At 40.4% G+C, this 18,178-nt stretch overlaps 1 protein-coding gene and 1 long non-coding RNA gene across 7 annotated transcripts in view; one reads left to right on the top strand and one right to left on the bottom strand.

The window, feature by feature from the left end:
• Positions 1–674: 674 nt before the first annotated feature.
• LOC115283028 lies at positions 675–15,787 on the top strand. Of its 3 annotated transcripts, none has more exons than XR_003904862.1 (3): positions 675–819; positions 5,741–5,972; positions 15,754–15,787. It is a non-coding gene; the product is annotated as an uncharacterized LOC115283028 (long non-coding RNA). The 3 variants fall into 3 exon arrangements; XR_003904859.1 differs by lacking the exon at positions 15,754–15,787 and adding an exon at positions 6,444–6,524; XR_003904858.1 differs by lacking the exon at positions 15,754–15,787 and having other exon boundaries at positions 5,741–5,989.
• Positions 3,190–18,178, bottom strand: part of DYNC1I1 (dynein cytoplasmic 1 intermediate chain 1) — a 296,393-nt gene continuing 281,404 nt past the window's right edge. For all 4 annotated transcript variants that reach the window (XM_029929298.1, XM_029929286.1, XM_029929275.1 and 1 more), the window contains one exon: positions 3,190–4,136. In XM_029929298.1, coding sequence (XP_029785158.1) covers positions 4,026–4,136 — 111 coding nt within the window. In that variant the 3' untranslated portion in view covers positions 3,190–4,025. The remainder of the gene's footprint in view (positions 4,137–18,178) is intronic.

Genomic DNA, 18,178 nt, shown 5'->3' with positions numbered 1-18,178 from the left:
GAAGAAGTTAACAGAGACAAGTGTAAATAAATATTGTTCTTTTTCCCACGTGAGTACAAACTCTTTCTGATCTTATTATATAGTTGGAATAGAAACTAATGCATTTGTCAGTCAACCACATCCCATGTACCAGAGGCCTTATTAATCTGTTCCAGGAAAGATGTCACATGATAGAGCTATGGTCAGAGCTCCTGCTTGGTTGAACTTTTACTACTTGAGTTATCCTCCAGGATCCATCTAGCTTATGAAGGGGTCAGACTGGTGTATTAAATGAACAAATCCCAGGGACCACTACTCTGCATCTTCTAGGGCTTTAAAACCATCAGTAATGTTGCCATGCTCCCAGTGCTACCCCCAGATGCAATGTTTTTCATTTACTATCTTGATAGGAGGAGGTGGAGTATGGAGTTTCAGAGATCTCCACTTAGCCTTCCTTCTGTACAGCCCTTACCCCAGAGGCCAGGGACCCAGTGCCAAATAGGTCAGTTCCAGTGGAACACTTAGGGATTGGGGAAATGGTCACCATGTGGGTCCATAGACTTAATGCGCCCATTGTGACCTAGAAATTAGTAAGGACTTTAAATATTGTCTAGTCACCACAAATGACTGGTTTAACTGGGGATTGTGATGCAGATTTGGGTTTCAGTGTGACCTAAGACGCTGTATGCAGTAGTTCTCAGGGTATCTGATTTGTCTTTCTGCAGTGTACGTTGACCTGAATAAGTGGCCATAGGTCCCTCAGGGAAGGACTGAGAAAATCATCACAATACATGTTTGCCATGATGTCCTTCCTGCTAGCAAGCCAGACACCTCTTCACAGTGAGTTCTAGATTAAAAAATTGGCTCAGGTCTGGGTAATGAGCAGAGGATTGCCGTTTTCTGAGGTAACTGCCTTCAACCTTTTGCTCCTCCATTCTTGCTTTTATGTTTTTGGTTATAGGCGTTGAGCACCATTTGAGCCGCCCTGGTCTCCTCTTAGGATGCCATGTGCCTCCTCTGCTGCTCCCCTGGTCTAGCTGGCCGTCACAGCAACTGTGGCTTCCTGGCTTCTGGGCTAACTGCCACCAATTAACTTGCCACTGTTACTCCAGGGTCCTATCATCCCCAGAGGCACTAAGAAGCCCTGCTCTGTGACTGCCTCTCCTACTGTCAGCCTTGGTGTGCAGAGAAGGCCACCACTAACATTGTTAGAGATGCTTATGCTTTTCTCTCTGGCTCGTTGCTGATAGCGTTGGTGAAGGGTGTGTGCTCCAGGCCTTCCTTGGATGTGTCTTCTAGCCTTACGGAATACATCCATTCTAACCTATGTATTTCCTTCATCCTCTTTATTCCTTTCTGTACTATCGGTCAGGACAACTCAGACATTTTCACTTTATTAAGTGTAGGCTACAGCTTTTCCAGACTTCTAAGAGCCACTGTATCAAACACCCCATCCCCTGGGGTCCTTGCCAGAGTATAAAATCACATATCCTAGAAAAAAGTGGCTCGAAGTCGGTAGTTTCTTGCCCATCCAGTCTTACATTCGGGCTCTCTTAAACCCCTCAAAATCCGATCTCAGTGCTACTCCCCTGGCCCCTATGGTACGTTCTTGCAACCCTTTTGGTGAATAGTCCATCTTGTTACTCTCTTACCCGGATCATGCCGGGACAGCCATCACGCAGGGATTTGGTCTCACCGAGAGAGAGAGAGAGACAGAGACAGAGAGACAGAGAGAGGACAGAGAGAGAAATTGGAGGGAGGGAAAGAGGAGGGAAGATTAGTTTGAGATTGCAGTACAGTTCTATGAGGCTTTAAGATGCTGACGGGGAGTCCCAGAGCAAGGTGCTTCTCAGGGAACTCTTACATCGCCTAGGAACAGGCCTGCCTCAGTATCCCTGCCATGCTCTAGTCAGCTGAGAGAAACCTGTGGAAAGCATGACCTTCGTCTAACATGGGGGTGGATTTCAAAGCAAAGCAGCAGAAGCCGTCAGTCAGTTATACGCTTTGCAGTAGGAGATCAGAGGGGCAAATTTTCATGGCTACTACATCCCTTCCAGGACATTCGGTGGGATGACTTGAATAGTCGTGGGCTGACTGGGAGTGCATCTATCCACATGGCCACTCCATGGTCACCACGGGCCTGTGTGTGGCCCAGAGATCTCAGGACAGTTGTGCTTCTTACACAGGTGCTTGTACTTCTTGGCTCAGGGATCACGAATGAGTGTGCCCAGAGACCTAGGAGGCTGTAAGTCTTCTCACAACCGTGTCCTGGATGCCCCACAGCATCGCTTCCTCCATACTCCATCATTTACACCAGGTCAGCCCAGATTCCCCCCAGAACAGTGCTATGCAAGACTATTTTGGAGACTAGCGACCACAATGGGAGGCATATGTGTATAAACTCCTGTCATGTTTCACGTGCTTACCACAAGGGGCTCTGGCCTTTGTACTTTTCAGTCTTTACTCCCGAAATCATTCAGAGTTTGGTCTGTAATAGCAAGTTATGGGTTATTGCTTTATTCTTGGTCCTGTTGTGTAAGCTTGAGCGAGATCCCCCCCCCCCGCCCCGGGTACTTTTATTGGATTGCTTTTAAACCTATTTAAGACCTTCATATTTTATCTTTAAAAATTTAATCCCTGCCTTCAAAGACTTTCAATATCTATATACCACAGGGCACTTCAGGAAAAAACATATCATTATTTTTAAAAGAAATCTCAGAGTTCAAGGAGTCCTTACCACCAAAGCACCAGGGAGATTCTCTCCCTGAAAAGCTGAAAGTCTGTCTTCAGATGTTTTAATTCTCTCTAGGCATGAAATGACTCTGAGAAACTTTTCTATTAAATTTGTTTATAGACACATTTCCTAGTTGATAGCAAGAAACAATTTTCTGGGGTAAATATTTTAAAAGGAAATGTGTAGACCATTTGGTATCTTCATCTTAACCTGTTTTTCTTATTCTAACCTTTAAGACCTTCTTTGGGCAAGAGTGGCCCAGGTAAGGGAGATCAGAGAAAGCTCTCCAAAAACTACACACATTCCCTGGTAAAAATAAAACCAGAGTCTTGGTTTAAGTCCAGCCAGGCTGGCTGCCTGTAGGTTCAGTATCAATCCTTAACATGGCCCTAATGTATCTCCCCCACCCCTTGTCATAGCAAGATTCGAGTGAGTCTTAACCCAAGAACAGGATTTTATCCACGCTGGCGCAGACCTGGTTTGGAACGTTTTATTGCCAATACCGGTGTCATATTCAGGAACCACAGACTCTTGTTGGACTGTGTTAGCTTGAATGACAAGCATCAGTGGTCAACTATATTTGAAATATTGTTAAAGTATCTAGAAATAATAGGCATTAAAATTCATTCTGTTCACTGCAACAAACCTCTACAGATTTCTTGTCCTCAGTGGAGCCGGCATACTGTAATTGTTATTTGGAACTTAATGTAACGTCAGCGGCAGCAGAGAGACAATACAGTCCTCTCATTATGCACATGCTCTAGGATCGTTTATTTTAATGCTTTCAAATCAATATGTTCCATGCAGCACACCACAATAAATAAGGAGCAGCAATGTTCTTCTAGTAAATCCATTCATAATGTGAGTCACCATGTAAAACACCACATCTCCAGTCTTTGGCCCTGTACCGTATCATGAAGCACACCACATCTGCACCTAATCATATCTGGCTTCATATGGATTTAATAGGACTGTGCCAGAAGTGCATGTAAGAACAAATTTAACCAGAGGTTTCCAGCTATTAAATACAGCTACTAAGTAGTTAAAAGGCAACAACTAAACCCGTAAAGCCACCCCCTCCCCGTCCCCCCCCCCGCCCCGTTTTTGAGACAAATATAAAGATAGAAATGATCTGGTGAGTTTCAGGTCAGTGGAAGGCAGGGTGGGACACATTGGGAATACTGGAGCAAAGCTGGCACAATAGGACACTCAAAACGCCACACACAGATCCTGAACGGACACAGAGTACAAGTGGAACTGAGTTCCAGAAGGTGAGGGGGGGGGGGGCTAGGGTGGGGGCGGTCGGTTTCCACTAGGCAGATAACTCAACGGCGCCCTCCTCCTCACTGTCGGCTCTGTTGGCACGAATCTCCACGAGGGTCCTGGCAAATCGGGTCCATTCATCATTGTGGGGAACTGCAAGCTGCAAAGCAAGTGAGTGGGAAATGGTGAACAGAAATCTAAAAGGCCTGGAAGACTTGAGGCCCACAGGACACCCCCATCCCTCCTGAAGCAGCCATTTCCCTTGGAATATAAAGCAAACCAGATCTTCTTTCCCCGAATCAGCCTTGACGTGTTGCGCTTAAACTGACAATTTAAGAGAATAATGTCACTCTAAGAAGAAAAAAAGCACTCATGGAATTTATGAAACTTTACAAAAAGCTTTTGTAAACTATACAATTACAGTAGCCAGTTAAAGCACTTTCAGTAATGAAAATTCATCCTAAGGCCAGAGTTCAAGTGAACACAGCAAATAAAAACTGCATATAATTGACTAGGATTTTGAAATAACTGTGGCATTGCCTTTCTAAGTCAATGCTATTGATCCTTTCTGAAAAGTGTTGTTAATGTGCTAATATGCGTGGCAAAAGTCTAGCTTACATATACAAAGAAATCTTACTATGAAATAATGATATGGCTTTTTCAGCAAGCTCTTAGATGGTACCTAACATTTACCAAAAGTTCTGTCCTAAGTGCTTTACATGTTTTAACCCATTTGTCACAACTAATCTTAGATTTCCATTTTACAGAAAAGGAAACTGAGGCAAGAAAGATTAAATCCTCTTACTAAGATTGTGTAACTAGCAAATGTCAAGGCCAGTGTCATCTAGCTCCAGTATCTGCATCTCTAGACAGTGTCCTATACTGGTTTGCCAAAATGTGCCTATACTGCTTATAAAATCTCCCAAGTTACATCTTCCTCTGTGCACAAGTCGGTGAGGAGAAAATTAACTCCACCTGATACATGTTACAGGTATGAATTCTGTTAGCTGACTTAAAGGATAGTAATTTCTCTACACAGCATCCAGAAATGAACTGCTTAAGGATACCATGCAGATGTTTGGAATAGAGAAGAGAAGTATTTGAAGATGAGAAGCAGGATCAAGTAGAAGTCTGAGTGGTTTTCATATATAATAAAATTGATGTAGCCTGTAGAGTGATTTTCTTGGAGGATTGCCCTGTAAGATGGTATAATCCAGCTACAGGTACTAGATTCTATAAACATTAATAACACATTCGTCTCAATGTACATTTTTGAAAATAAAAAAGAGGAAGCAAATAAAGCTAAGCTTTGAGATCACTTTTACAGCTGAAAAATGACCCACTATATAGAGCTAAATGATTAGAACATAAAATATTACGGGGGCGATGATGGCAGACACTAAGACAACTTCTTGGGGGATATCGTCCTCGGTCTACAGAGCGTGTCCTGCATTAGTGTTCTGGTACTAAGGTTTAGATGTTTCAAGAATAAAATTCTGGAAATGATATACAGGTGGGGAAATAGTTCCACTGATTTTGAGAAATACAGTACCAATAAGAATTCTCATTTAGTCATGTGAATGAGTTTTTGAATGGTTAACTACTTCCCTAGTTATTGAAATGAATCCAAATTTCTTCTTAGTCAATGACATAAGTTCACAAAAGTATTGAATGACACTGTCCCCCCCTTGGCTTGGTCCATTTTCCCTACTTGGAGCTCTTTTCCTAGGTTCTACTGACCTTCATTTTTCTCTTCAATTTTAGAAAATACCGTACTGGGAAAATGAGGCCTTCAAACTTCCGATGCTACAGAAGAGCCAACAAAAAGCATGAGCAGCGAAGACTTGGTATCATATTTGAGAAAGAATAGGTCCACTATTTCTTTTCTCCCCTCCAACTCCTGACAAGTCCTTCCAAAAAGAACCACACAACTAATGCCTAGGAAGAGACAAAGCCAATCATGATGCCATGATTATGACATTTTCCAATATATAAGGTGATAACCAAACTCTAGCTAAGGCACCTCGTAATTTCATAGAACTTTAAGTATTAGGAAAACACAAGCCTTACTAATAATACATTATACAATATATAATAGAGTGTATTGCTCTAGGAGTTTGGCTCCTTAACATTATATTATTGGTTGAAATGGTACAAGTTAACATATGATGCCACACATAGTGTTCTATTGACAGCAATATATGGAAACTGTATACTAAAACAAAACCGGGTAAATATGTTTCACATGGTCTCACCCAGGAGTAACGGCCAGGCTAGTAGGAAACGATACTGGTAAGGACTGCGGGCCTGAGGATTTGAATATATGCCTAGAGGCAGAACCAAGTATCATTTATGACATTTAAATTGTACATCTAACTTTTCAAAAATGAATATTATCAAATTTAAATGTTTCTAATAAAGAAACAAAACTACCCTGCAGTGGACTGACATTTGGGCTTTTCCACAGGGATGAGACTAATAGGACCAACACTTAGATCCAGAGGCTTGCCTGCACACAAGCGCTAGTAGTATTCTATCATATCTTGTCCTCTGATCTGTGAAAGTTTCACGTAGGTTGGAAATATTAGAAGTTTAAAAACAAACCCTGCCAAGTATTTTCCTTTATAGAATACCATAAGCTTCACAGAAATGTTAGTTTTTTTGGTTCACAAATACAAAGCCGCAACAAAAAACACTCCAGAGTAGCACACAGTGCCAACACAATTGCGTCTAGAAACTTAAATTTACCTACCTCATCCTCTTACACTTTCTCATTTAGTTGACTATAAAAATAACCCACGATGACTTTAATGTTAGATTTAGAAGATGAACTGCACACTGCCCTGTTTTTAGAATTAAGTATCACCATCAGGAAGCACTTTAAGAATAATCTTAGCTTGAATGTGTGAATGTGCATTCACAGGCTGTTTCCACACCCAAAGTAATAATTTTTGGCATTTGAATTACTTGTAGGTAAGATCAAATAGGCATCTTAACAAACAAGATGTAAAATCCTTTCATTTTACATCTGTGACTGTAAACAGCATCTGTTTGGACAGAACTATTCTTCTTATCCTTGGCAGTTCCTGACTTTTCTAACCTGGTTCTCTCTGGTTAGAAATGACTGGAAAGGGGCACCTGGGTGGCTCAGTCGGGTAAGTGCCTGACTCTTGGTTTCAGCTCAAGTCATGATCTCATGACTCGTGAGAGCAAGACATGTGTGCGCACTGCCGACACCATGGAGCTTGCTTGGGATTCTCTCTCTCTCTCTCTCTCTCTCTCTCAAAATAAATAAACTTAAACAGAAATAGCTGGAACGTAGGCTCAAAAGCAAAAATTCATCTGAGAGTTTCTCTAGGAGACCTTTAACCCAATAATACCTAAATCATTAAGTAGAAAAATTCTTTGTTCATGTGTCTTAAAGAATAAGACTGCTCTCCTGTTTGTCTAACCAACACACAAATGTATTCGGCAGGGACCAAGTACCAATTCTGTGCCTGGTGCTGTGCTAGGGATTAAAGACACAGCAGTGAATAATGTTTTCTTAGGTCAAAATGTGTGAATACTGGCAAAGGTGGGGCTCTTTGTTTTTAATTTTAACTTTGCTGACATTCAAAACACGCATAGCCTAAATTTTATTTTCTTACAGTGACAACTGCAACATGTCCCAGTGTGTGTTGTGTGTCAAGTAAGTAGCGGGGAAGCAAGTGGCATGTTAATGACAAGGCTTCAGCATCTCCTAAAAGTTTCCAGCAAGGTATTAAGGGCTAACCCGAGAGCATCACTATGGACTTGTTTTCCCTTTGGAAAAAACCACAGTTCAGAATAATTTTCAAACAATTTCCATTTCATGATAGGAAAAATATTCACACATTTTTCATGGTGATGAATAATTTTAATTTAAAAAAAAAAGCACTGTGAAGGAAATGGCCCATGGTTATATCAAGAGAACACCATAAAGAAGCACTTGTAAAATTTTTCCAGTATTATACTGAATCAAAGCGGATCTGGAAACACTTTCTGCCTTCAGATTCATCTGCCAAAGGTGACTGAATCATCCTAGGTCAGGGATGATTCAGATTTTCCCACTGCTTCACGTACAAGGTGCACCCAACAAGCCCATTCACACCCCCTACTAGAAAACTTTTCTAATTTTTGGCGAAGTGTATAAAGCATTTTTATGCCACAAGCACTCAGGGCTCGAATTCCTGAGATGATAAAATCTTTCTTTGCTCTAACAGTGACGACCTTGTATAGAAGTGATACGACCCTATTTTTACAGCCGAGGGGACTAAGAACAAAGATAGTTTCTGAGGTAGCAATTTGTCCATAAGGAGGAGGTAAAATGGACCTCAGATTTGGACAGGAGACTTACGTCCCGTTCTCCTCTTGGTTACTGGCAGTGGTCAGGCACTTAACCTCTCATTGCCTCAATTGTAAAATGGGGCTGATGGTGTCTGACCCATTTACCAACAGAGACGTGAAGAGGATGAGGGAGGTAATCTAAGTGAAGAAAATACCATGAGTTCTTCATGGAATAGTCATGCATTCTCTCTTTAAACTGTCACTTAGATTGAACATGTTCCTCAAAATGATATGCGTAAGTGGTGTGCATATCAATTGGGTAGCATTTTTGAGGTTTAGTTTTTATTTTCTTAAAGTAATTCTGATGTTTACCATGTGAAAACATTAAGGAATGAGGCATGGACTTCTTTTAACAGGTAGGAAATAGAAGAACGGGGGCTAAATGATTTGCTACAGATCACATAACTTACATGGTGAGAATGGGGCAGTCAGGAGCCTCACCCCTTTAAGGAAATGCCAGCCTACTGGCTGAATGGCAGACACATAATGTGTATTGAATCACCTGCTAAAAGATTCTAAACATTGTATTTAATCTTCTAAGATTCTTGGAAGATAAAAGGTCAAAAATAAAAGCAAATGTGCAAAAGCTATGGAAAAATTAATGAGAATTGATCATTTTCGCCCCCTCCTCCCTACTTCTGAGGCTGCCTCATGGATCTGCCCCTCCCCTCTGCCTGAAAGGAAGGCAGGGGGCCTCTGGATCCTGCCCCAGTTCGGCCCCCAAATAACTAATTAGTCTAACCACTGGGCGTCTGGCCTGCGTTTCATGTGCACATAAAGAGAGGCAACGATTGCAGAAGAACTACGTTTTGAGGATGGAGCCAAGGCTGTTTCCGCCTCTAGGACCAGCCGGACGGGAGCTCCCTCCCCGCTCGGCCACTCACCTGCTGCGTGGCCCTCTGAACAGTTTACTGTCTCCGATCTTAACTTCCTCACTTGTGCGAAAGGAGTTTTGAGACCCACCTCCTAGGAGCGTTGTGAATATTAAATAAGCATATGCACACCCCCTCCACCGCCACATATAATGGGCTCAGCACAGTGCTTGGCACATTATAAAACTGGGGGAAATTATGTTTCTTCCTATTTTTCCTTAATGTTTATTCCCTTCTCTATTTTGGGGGGGGGCTATTTTTGCTTCTTTCCTTTTCTTTCTTCCATTTCCTTCTTTTCACCTATATAGAGCTGCATTTCTTTTTAGAAATACAGCTTATTTTTATTACATTTGATTTCTTGAAAACCCACACAAATAATTTCCTAAATAGTCATACTTTTAATAATACTGAAAGTTCAAGAGCTGGATATGAGGAAAGGGTTCCTTCCGATCACAAGAATAATTCTGTCAGAGTGCTTTTTATCGCTCATTTAAAAAATCAAAGTATAATTATTCCTTGTAAATATGCGCGTCCACAGCTATGTCTACGTAAGCATGCACATCGGTACTTCTCAGGGACGGCCGGTGCGCCTTTCCCTGCCTGCGTCCTGTGGCACCTTCAACAGCAGGAGTCTATGTTTTTAGCTCAAGTTTTAAGGCTTTGTAACCACTGAACATGCTGTTATAAAAATCAAATGGCTTTTTATAACCAGGGTTAAATACACAAATATCATTCATGTGTCCCTTCTTATAAGCACATGGCTAACAATTTTGAACAGTCCACAGTCAAGCCTCCCTCACTTGTTAGTAATTTTAAAGGGTTAAAAGTACCTAGCAGCTGATTTTTAAAAGCTGCATTATCTGTAGTAGCTCCTACCGGCTCAATGCTGAATTTTTTATGGTAAAAATACCTGTCGCAGGCATTGCTTATATGAAAGTAGGTCAGTTTTTTTTTTAAGTCTTGGACAATTAAGATAGGAAACTATTTCATAATTTCAGCTTGGTTTCTCAGATACATTAAGCATGGCACACAAATTAAAATGAGTAGGACTCTGAGTTTCAGGACAAGTAGTCTTTTAATTAAACGGAGTCACAGTAAAAAGTCTGGGATGATTGTGTTAACCATTGATTCTGAACAGATACGTGACAACTTATCTTCTGTATGAACTCAAAAATTAAAGTTTTCTGTTAAAGAGGTGTCTTGCAAATTACCTTTTCACTTTAATATGCCTTGAGTTTTTTTGTTTTTAATGCATTTATAGAAACTGTGGAAGCAAATGTGGGTTTTCAGAAAGGCTAAACGCCTCTAAGCTCTAAAAGGCTTTTTAAAAGTGCAGTTATTAACAGCACCCCAATTCAGGAGATTGTGGACTTACTGGTATACAAATACACGTTTGTACAGAGGAAGCCGATATCTCTTAGGACAATTCCCTTCGCCACACACACAGGGGGAAGCAAAGTGGGAGGTAACATGCAATGAAACAGCCGCTGGAAAGACCAAGCTTACTGGCCTCACATAAATACAGGCTCCACTGTATTTAGCTCTTGGGGGAGTCTAGCATCGCTGGTGACAATGGATGAAACCACGAACCAGAATTCCAAGCCAGAGTGCACATGCGGAAGGGGTGAATACACTGCAGTGTTCTACCACAAAAAGATATGCTGTGTCGTAACTTAGTATCTACAGCACTTTTAGGGAAAGCCAGAAAGGAGAAGTTACATAGTCTCCCTTCTGTAGCATCTGCAGTTCCTGGTCAGTAGGTTAAAATTTCTGTGAAATTTAGCAGCATGCAAACTGACAGCATCCTGATGATTATTGGCTAGTTTTGGTTAAGAAAGAAAGAATTTATTTTGTCATAAAATCCTATTCTAACGGACCCCTCATCCTCCTGTGAAGCTTGAGATTTCTCTGCCAAAGTTCTCTGCTCTAGTATTTTTCTTTATATGAGTGGTTGACTTTTATAGCAGATTTGTTAGAACACTACTTTAAAAGAACCCATTACGACCCAATTAAGGAAAGAAAGAAAGGCAAGACATAAAGGTAAATAGTAATAAATATAGGTCTATGTCGATTTCAATAAGTCAGAAACCATCGAAGGAAATAACTTATTTTAAACACTATTCTTAAAAAATAAACACTTCTTCATGTTAAAATTTCGCATTATAGGAAACATGACAAAATTCTGGAGTTTTTACTCGTGGAAGGAAAAAAAAAATCACACAACTGAAGCAGAAAGAGTTAATTTACTAAGGCCTACAGATGACCTTGTTCCCATTTGTATTAAAATCTCATCCTGTTTTCTTGAGAAATCTCTTAAGCATTATTTTTTCTATTATTTGGAACAATCTATTCCTCTGTCCAAAAGATGGAAAAGTGCTAAAAACATTGGCTGATGGGCAATGATGGAAAATAAACTTTTTAAACTTTAATGACCACTTTTCCCAGAACAGAAAAGATCAAGAAAATGACAGGGAAATGAAAAAGCATGGGCCACTCAAGCTGATCTGTTATATTAGCTGACTAAACATAGATCCTTCTCTTCCTGATACTATTAACTATAGGTTTTCTAGTAAATTCCTAGCAACCACTGCATCCAAGCAGTTTTGACAAAAGGAAAGCTTATTGCTAAACACCTTAAAAACATTTACCAAGGTAATAAAAAGAAATGTCATTCCCTCCTACTGAATGTTTGGGCATAAAAGAGGTATTTTTATAATGTAGTTCATGATTTACCATATCTATAGTGTCCAAAAAAAGCACAATGAAAAGGAAGCATTTTTCCAGTGGTTTGACAACTATTTGAATCAACTGTTAGGCTTTCATTACACTAGTGGCCAATTGCTCACTTTTAAAAGCACAGGAGGGTGGAGGAGTGGGATAGAGATTGGGGAAGAACAAGCCCTCTTTTTAAACTATGTTTTCTCCATGTCCTTCTCAGTGCAAACATTGTTGAATGGATTATTTTTCTTGTCAATCAGTCTATAGCCAATTCAGAAGCTGCACTCTGAATGCTTCACACAATTAAGCTTTCCCGTAACCTCAACTTTCACGTGTGAAACATTCACCCAAATATTCGAGCGCCTGTTAGGTGCCAGGCACGGTGCTAGGCTGGCCATCCTGCTCAGACAATTGTTAAGTATCTACTCTGCGTATGTCTCTATGGACGCGCCACTCTAAACATTAGAAAAACCTTACTGAGGATTGTCATTAACCTAAGGAGGGCTGCCGAACAAACAAACAAAAAAGAAAACTAAATCAAAAGGGTGGCTGCTTTTTAGGCTACTAGAACATGTTCACTTTTTAACCAAAGGTTCCTTCATATTAAGATAAATAAAAATGAAATATTTCATCTACAAGTTGAGAAACTATTGGCTGGGCACGAGGAGAAAGATCTCAGGGAACGGACCACTGATCAGTTTTATCTGCCATCCTAAAAAGGAAGACTGCAAAATGTCTTCAACAATGTTAAGCTTCGATATTTCCTAAATGATAAATAATTCATGTTGTAAAATGGAGAAGATGTTCTGATAGCTGACATTCTCCGAAATCTATGCAAACCTTCTTTGAAATTAGAATAGAATGATTCACTCCCTCACTTTGCAAGTCCAACCTATATAACATATAAATATTTATACATAAACACGCAGAGGCAGATCCTTGATTTCCTATTGTATCTTGGCTACACCGACAGTAACACACGCACTCCTGTGAGAAGCCAACAGCTCTCCATTTCCACCCAGGCCAGTGTTAATCTAGCCTCACAGATGACTGGAGCGGCTTCATGCCCGGCTGGTCTAAGCTGTGATTTGAGGCTACTGTTCTAAGCGGTAATTTTTCAAGATAAAATTTAGCAGTTTTGAAATTCTAAAACTAAACACAATTTTGTCAGCCATGAAAAAATTTAACACTATAATTAATGACTGCTTCAAAATCCAAACTGCTATTGAAGATGACAGTTTGAAATCACAGAAGAATCATAAAGATGATTAATTATACAAGCTGGTACTTGTTTCAGAAGGTTTATATTCATAGGCCATTTATCACCAGAATGGGAATATATGAATTTCATTGAATATTGCAAATTACTATGCACACATTAATTTGGTTTTTATAAAGTTAGATATTAGGGTTTTCTTTTCATCAAATCAACTTCTCCATAATACATAAAAGTCATAAGTATTTTCTTATCAATCCAGAAAAAAAGTTGATTGAAAAGATATTAATCCTATAAATTCATTTTTATAAACTAATGTACCTGAATAAGCACACTATTTATATAATAATTAGTTTAATTATGGTCTTTTACATATATAATTATCGAAATGAAAGCCACTGCTCCTACATTCACTATAAGATGAGTAATTATAACATTAATTGGACTTAATAGTGCTTTTTCTTTTTCCTTTTTAAATTAAGCACTTTTCCTAGAAGAAATCGAGTTAATACTAAAATTACAATCTTACATTTTAACCAAATTATTTTATTTCAAATACATGTAATTTATTATGACAAGAAGATGAATTAATATATTACTTTAAAGTAGCATATTTTATGTAATTATATTTGTTAGCACCCCAAATGTGCTCATACTAATATGCCTTTGTGCTTTTTGCCCTGGCTGCACAGTGTGGTGGCTATGGCAGTAAAAATCTCAGGTAAAAACTGAAAAGTCCCATTGAAAATCCCAATGCTTTGTTTCTATGTCATCAAATATATAGATATTGTTGACAGAACTAAGTATTTGGATTTTCAGTTTTTATCTGGATGTCTGGCATCTCCATGGAGGGGATATCAAAAGAAGTGTTTGGCATCAGCTAAAGAAAATAATATTGTTTCTTCATTGAAGAATAAGCCAGGACTTGCACAGACCTTCGAGAATCTAGTAACTTGTGGCCCCACTCACTCAGTGAGAAACACGAGCGTTTGGGGGTTAGAACCGGACTTGGGCGAGCGGAGCCGGCTCCCCCTCCCGTCCGAGGCCCAGCCAGCTACCAGCTTCCTCAGCGGCAGGGATAATGGCCTTCACAGAGCACCATCATTAAGTGAACGGATTTCAATCCCAGTTCTTTTTCATTAGGGGACTCTTCCTAGAATTAACCCCCAAATCTCAGTTAAACTTCATATTTTGTGTTCTGCACACCTCTGCCCCGTGGAGGGGGGATTATTTATATTCAGGACACACACTTCTTGTGGAAAATTGACTGAGGCCCTGTCCTACCAGCAAACTCAAAGTAGCTCCACAAAGCAAACAATTACTGCCCAAGTGTAATCCACTTACCGACCAGAAACGTATTGCATTTATTTTGTGTCACTCAAATACTTTTGAACTCTCAGCATTTCCAGTGTATCAGATGCCTCTAGACTGAACTGCTATTTCAGGTGCAAGAGAGATGGCTGATCAAATCGCTTTCTTTTACCCTCTGCGAGCTGGCTACGCAAACTGCTGGAGGCACTTTTTAATAGTCCCCGGACATCACACCTGGACCGCCATTCTGAAGCGTGTTGCATAGGCCATTTTTCCTGTCGAGATCCCAAATAAACTATCATCCTAATATTTCATTTCACCTTTAAAATACACTCACATGAACATTTAAATTCGTGCAGGTATGTTTGGTCTCTCCTATTCACCTGCAGTTTTCCTTTCCAACAATTTTGCAAGACCCCTGCAATGTATTAACGAATGTCGAATTTATTGTAGTTATTGAAATCTGTAATAAAATGACTGCTATTCTTTTAGCCCCCAAAGAGTCCTAAGAAAGAAGTGATTTGAAATGCTGTCAAAGTTCAGAGTTAAAATGCAAGGATGAATCCATGTTTTCTTTGGTAATTAGTGAGCGGGACACCAAACCCATACTAGCTGAGGGCACAAAGGTTTATTCATCTCCTGAGTTCGTTTTTAAATTGCCATTTTATTTCTCAAGTTCTGCTGTAAGCTGAAAATGATTTTGGAATCGTATCATTTGGCTATTGTAGAAATATAATCAGGGATTTGAAACTTATGTGTATTTATCACAACTGAAAACAAAATCTTCCCTGGAAGAGGTTAATGGAAAAAGAAATAACAGGAGGTGGAGGCTAAACTGCTTCTTTCAAAACTAGAGCTGCAAACAGCATTCTAACTAATTCAGATAAGCAGCAAACATAGTTGTTAGGGGATATTTATGACAGCCCATCTATGTGACAGCACTGAAGCATTAACAATAGCAACGGGCTTTCTATAAAACACATCTGCAAGACAGACAGGTAGATAGGCTGACTATCAATCATCAGGACACGTGAATAATTCTATACTCACTGGCCCGTGTACTATTAAAATCAGCTCCATATATATATATAGAAAAGCTTGCTATTCAGTAGAGGAGCCATGGTGTTGAGTAATTCTTATTTTTAATTCTTTAGAATATGTATGTTCACACATCATTTAAAAAATCCAACAATGATTAACAGTTCTCTACGGGTGTTTCTGAAGCAGTGTACACTCAACGTCTTCAGATTATATTTGTAGTTAACTTATGACTTGTTATTTTATCCGTGTTTCAGTTAATTGGATGGGATCATAGAGCTTCACAACAAACAGACTGCATCCCACAGTTTGAAAAGAAGGATCCTCAAAACTTATTCAAGAGCGAGGCTCATCTTTAACTTTACATCTTAGGAAATTTAAATGGTGCATGCAGCCACTGTCTATTTTAATAACTTTTAAGATGCACAAACAGAATAAAAATTATATCCAAATAATAAAAGGGATCTTCTCTGTCTTTCACTGAATTCACATAACTTCCATTTATGCTAATGAGAGTTGAGCACCTGCTCTGCAAAGAAAATAGACCCCTGTCTGTGAAAATAAATGTGTGCAGTATATTTTCCAGCTACAATGCTGAAATCAAACAACCAAAAATGTGTGCTATATAAACAAAGCATCATGTGGCCTACCTGGAAACACTTCTGTTTTATATTTTACCTCATTAGTCATACACCCCAAGATATTACTCATACCTTAGCCATTTAAATGCAACAAAAAGGAAAAAAGGGGGCGGGCACATGGACATACTCAATCTGGTGATTTCAGTGAGCTCATACACAACCCTCCGTTTACCCCTTCAGAAGTTCATAATAAATTGCATCAGTAAATCTGGATTCGGGCCATTCCTCTCTGCCATCATCTTAAAAGTCATGGAGGGTAATTGCACACAGTCAAGGAGGGCACGATCATGTGCTGAGACGCCCGACGGCAGCCGCCGCCTCAGCGGGGACAGGAGATGAGGCAGACGGTTGTTAGCCGCCGGTGACACCGGAGTCCCTTTCTGCACGACTCTCCTGGTTGAGCGTCAGGTCTCAGAGAAAGCAGGACTACCTAGCCTTGAATGGGGACATCTCTACCGGTAGTGACAGAAGTCTCTTATCAGGGAATTCCTGACGATGGTGTGACAACTGAGTGACAGAAAAAGGCTGTCCCTCTCCACTCCACCTATAGTAGGCATCATAGAGATCTTTCCCCAAACTCTATTATACTTCCAGGTAAAATTTCGGTATGATCGAAACAGAAGTATGGGGAGTGAATGAGAATACCCATATGGTTTCAGTTCTATTTTCTTGGGCCTCAGGATGTTTATAATCTATAGCCACTGCTATTCCCATTCAACATATTTAAAATAGTCTTAAGACATAAGTAATAAGAAGATCACACAGCATGTACTACAAATGACCACATTTCTAGAGCTTTCTCCTTTTTCCTAACGGTCTAGGTCAAGGCCATAAATTTTTATTTCTGATTTGCATCATGAGGTGGGATTAAGAGCAATACTCTTGTGGCAAGATCGGCTACATCATTTTGCAGGGCGGGGTGCAAAACTGAAAATGCGGGGTGCCTTGTTGAAAAATTTCATAACAGTTGCAGGACGGTGACAGGCAAGCATGAAGCCAAGCTGAGGTCACCTCCGGGCACGGCGCCTGTGAGGCTGCACAGGTAACACAAGCGTGAGGCATGAAGCCAGCCTCACTCTCGGAATGGGACCCTGGTGAGAGGGGTCTGCTGCCCCTCCCCCTCCTCAAATCAACCAGGGAGAAATGGACGTGAGGGGTCTTCCTGCGGACAGACACCTGTTCAACGTACTGAGGTCTCCAAGAAAATGGATCAACAAAGCATACTCTAAAAACTACCATTGACTTTCTTGTAGAGATTGTATCATAAGGCTCGTTTAAAAGTGTTTCATCTTCATTCCTAGAGGGTTCCGTAAAGCAAGATTTTCCATCCAAAGGCCAGCATGACCCTGGTTAGGGGTCCAGTTTTAATGGGGACACGAGGACCAATTCTGAATACAGATAATGGTAACACACTGGCGATTTGATCCTCAATGCCATATTTTTTCTCTTCCTTTATATTTTCTCCTTTTTAAATCACTTTCTGGTCAAACCCCTTCCTTCTTGTCAGCCATGCACCAGCTTTAGATTTGACCTCAAAATCTAAATGAGACCAGTTTGCTGTGAAGACACCCTGTCTGGCTTTCTGCAGGTTGGGTGATTTGGAAGGCTGAGGACACGCTGTTTAGAGGGTGCCCTTCTCCGGTAAGTACCACTAAGCCCTGTCAGCTCTAGGCTGGTGGACGAGACGGCAGTCATTACAATGATGGCGGCGTTTGCCCACGGAGCGATCTGCCATCTCTGAGAGGTGGACGTCAGCTAAGCTCCGCTGCGCTGTCTGCACCTGGAGACTCCGCAGAGGCGGCCTTCAGAGACGAGCAAAGGGAACAGGACCGCTCCCCTGTATCTTTCCCCAGAAATAAGTATGAGCTACATCTGTAAATACCTTTCAAAAAGACTCAGGAAAAAAAAACTATAGTGAAGACAAAATTATCTTGTTAAGTCTGAGTTTTTCTGAGCTATAGATTGCTTTGTGTATTGACTAAACAATACAAGGAAAAAAACTGTTCAAATGTATAAGCTTATCCTGATTTTTTGGTCATTC

This window comes from Suricata suricatta, chromosome 2, assembly GCF_006229205.1.
Source record: "Suricata suricatta isolate VVHF042 chromosome 2, meerkat_22Aug2017_6uvM2_HiC, whole genome shotgun sequence".
Lineage (NCBI taxonomy): Eukaryota > Metazoa > Chordata > Mammalia > Carnivora > Herpestidae > Suricata > Suricata suricatta.
The sequence above is the reverse complement of the archived record's forward strand: the minus strand, read 5'-3'. Positions and strand labels throughout refer to the sequence as shown.